General features: G+C 29.7%; 1 protein-coding gene across 1 annotated transcript in view; it reads left to right on the top strand.

Annotated features, from left to right (window-relative positions):
- LOC105451625 overlaps positions 1-909 on the top strand; it is a gene marked incomplete at its 3' end in the record, with an annotated part of 2859 nt that extends 1950 nt beyond the window's left edge. The window contains exons 6-7 of the mRNA XM_011692196.1: positions 550-695; positions 879-909. Of these exons, the coding sequence (XP_011690498.1) occupies positions 550-695; positions 879-909 (177 nt within the window). The remainder of the gene's footprint in view (positions 1-549; positions 696-878) is intronic.
- Between the last annotated feature and the right edge of the window lie 1804 nt (positions 910-2713).

The following is a 2713-nucleotide window of genomic DNA, read 5'->3' on the forward strand; positions in this document are numbered from 1 at the left end:
TAAATATGCTGTATTTTGTTCAATTTTCAAGGAGATCTCCAAGCGCTACGAACTTTTTAATAGTTCTATCGTATTCAGAAGATCAAAATCTATAAAAAAAACACTAGTGTTTTTACTTACACCTTTTGGGAATCAAAATCGGCCCTTTGTTAATGACAACAATGCTTAGGTTCGTTTATTGGTTTTTTATTGCACTCGAGACGCAGTAATTACAATCAAGACAAAGGTGATGGTGTGCCAACGAACATTGCTTACTATCGAACTGAACTCTCACACACTACGCCCTCTCTCGCTCTCTCGACCTATCGATCTGTTACTGCTCTCGATCTGAGCTACTAACTTAACGCGGAAATTTTAATTACAGAAATAAACCTTAACATCTTTTTATCCTCCTTTTCTTTTATAAACATCAATCGTATTTTTTAATAATTAAACAACTTAGCATACTCCATTATTTGTATTAAACTTGACATATTTAATAAAATAAAGCAATTTGCTACAACATAAATGTAAATAACTCAGTATGTCCGCGAAATTTGTATATATTAGATTTTTCAGATCAGGACATTTTATGATTACATCGATGAATTTTTACTTCGCATTGCAATTGTAATAGCTATTATTGCATACATGTTCACTGCTAATTATGTCGGGCAAGATATTATGGATCACAATAATCACATATTTGTTACTGTGTAAGAGGCTATTTTGAAATATTATTTGTACGTGTGTTTATGTGTAAATGTGAACTTTATGAATATCTATCTTGAAGGTAAATGCAAGCACGTGTTACTTATAAAATAAACAACGTACTGAATATTATTTATGTATATTTCTTTCTTTTTTAAAAAGATTGTCGACTTTTCGTATTACTGCAGATACGCTGTTCAATGGTATGTGGCTCCCTTACACATACAAAGAATTATACTTTTTCTATTACAAATGGGCACAAAAAATTTTAATTTGAATGTTGGTGGATTGTTTTTTGCATCAATAGAATGTTTTGCGACGGTAAGGAAATAATATACTATGTATTGCAATTGTATATACGAGTACATATGAATAGTAAATACACTTACTTAAATAATATCATTGATTGTAGCTGGTGAAGGCTTCGGTATCTTACTTTACTGTTATGTATTCAATAGCATAATAAAGTAAAAATAAAATAAGATTAAAAAATGAGAATATAAAATATACATAATTAACAAAAAAATTCTCGACATTATTATTTCACATTTTTGAACATTAAAAAGGCTATAATTTGAGTATACTGATTAATTAGAAAAGTATTACTTAGAGAACATAAAAGATTTCAAAAATACAATAGAGAAACATAAAAGATTTCAAAGTTTTTTAATCAAAGACGTTGATGCATACCATATCGAAAAACAAAGATTACGTATTGCTACAGAAAATCATTATAAGAGTTATAATATTTTTAAATCTTTAAATTTAAATTTCTTGATGGCATGATATCTGTTGAAATCTGAAAAATATACAAAAAACATAAACCTATCTCTATGTTCTAAGAGAGAAAGAAAAGAGCATTATATTACTTGCAACAATCTGAAACGTTTAATAGTATTTAAGATTGAAAAGACGGACATGCTTTTTATAATAAAGATGGAATTCCTACGAGTTCGTGCAACAAGAGTCAAGAATAAACCGTGTAAAAGTTTATATAAGTTTCAAGTACGCAACTTTTGTACCTTTTGCGAAAATCTCTCACGAGTTCTCTCACGAGTAATTTTTTTATGCGAGACAGAACACCTGCTGAATTTCACTGGTATTAAATCGATCGCGTAATGGTTGATTTTCTGAAAAACGTTATTAAATTTATTGCGATATTCTGATCTCTCTCTCTTTCTTTCTCTTTCACTATAATAACTTGTGCCTTAGGGCCATCCATATATTATGTAAGCATGACTAGGGGAGAGGAGGGGGTTAGTCAAATTCTGATAAATAATTACATGGGGGAGGGGAGGAGGCGTCGTACGTATCCTTACGTAAGATTTTTCATATCTGCTGCTGTCATGAAAAACGAGCAATATTAATTTTACATCGGGCATAATCGGGAAAATCTTTCATAATTAGAAGGGGAAGAGGATTCAGAAATTCTGACATTTGCTTACATGAGGGAGAGGGGAATAAAAAATAGCCATAAATATGCTTACGTAATATATGGACGGTCCCCATCTTACGTACAAACGACATTAGAAAAATTGTGTTATTTACATCAGAAGAGAGAAGCTATATGTATATATCAACATAATTTATCGACGAAAGAAAAAAGGAGGGAATAAGCGTACTTTCGATATCTTTGCAGTCATATTTTGGAAATCTCAGAAAAATGATCTGTGTTGAGACACAATATTTTAATCTTAATAAAATTCTTTAACTCGCTGTAGGCTCGTGGTCTCATCAACAAACGAAATTTGCCCGATTTCGGTTATTTTCTTTCTGGATATTCTAATAACTGCTATTTTATTTCAAGTAAGACTATAACTTCTTTTTTTTTAATATTATCACTTTAAGATAAGCTATACGATATATATATATATATATGTATATATATGTATAAGTTTGAATTTTGTTGTCGTTCTGTGCTGAAAATTCTGTTTTTTAAAAAATCCAGAATATTTTAAATTGTATTTTCTCTAGATCTAAAAAATTGGCTACTTTTAAAAAAATTTAGTAGATAAGTCTAATG

This window comes from Wasmannia auropunctata, unplaced genomic scaffold, assembly GCF_000956235.1.
Source record: "Wasmannia auropunctata unplaced genomic scaffold, wasmannia.A_1.0 LD336049.1, whole genome shotgun sequence".
NCBI classification, from domain to species: domain Eukaryota; kingdom Metazoa; phylum Arthropoda; class Insecta; order Hymenoptera; family Formicidae; genus Wasmannia; species Wasmannia auropunctata.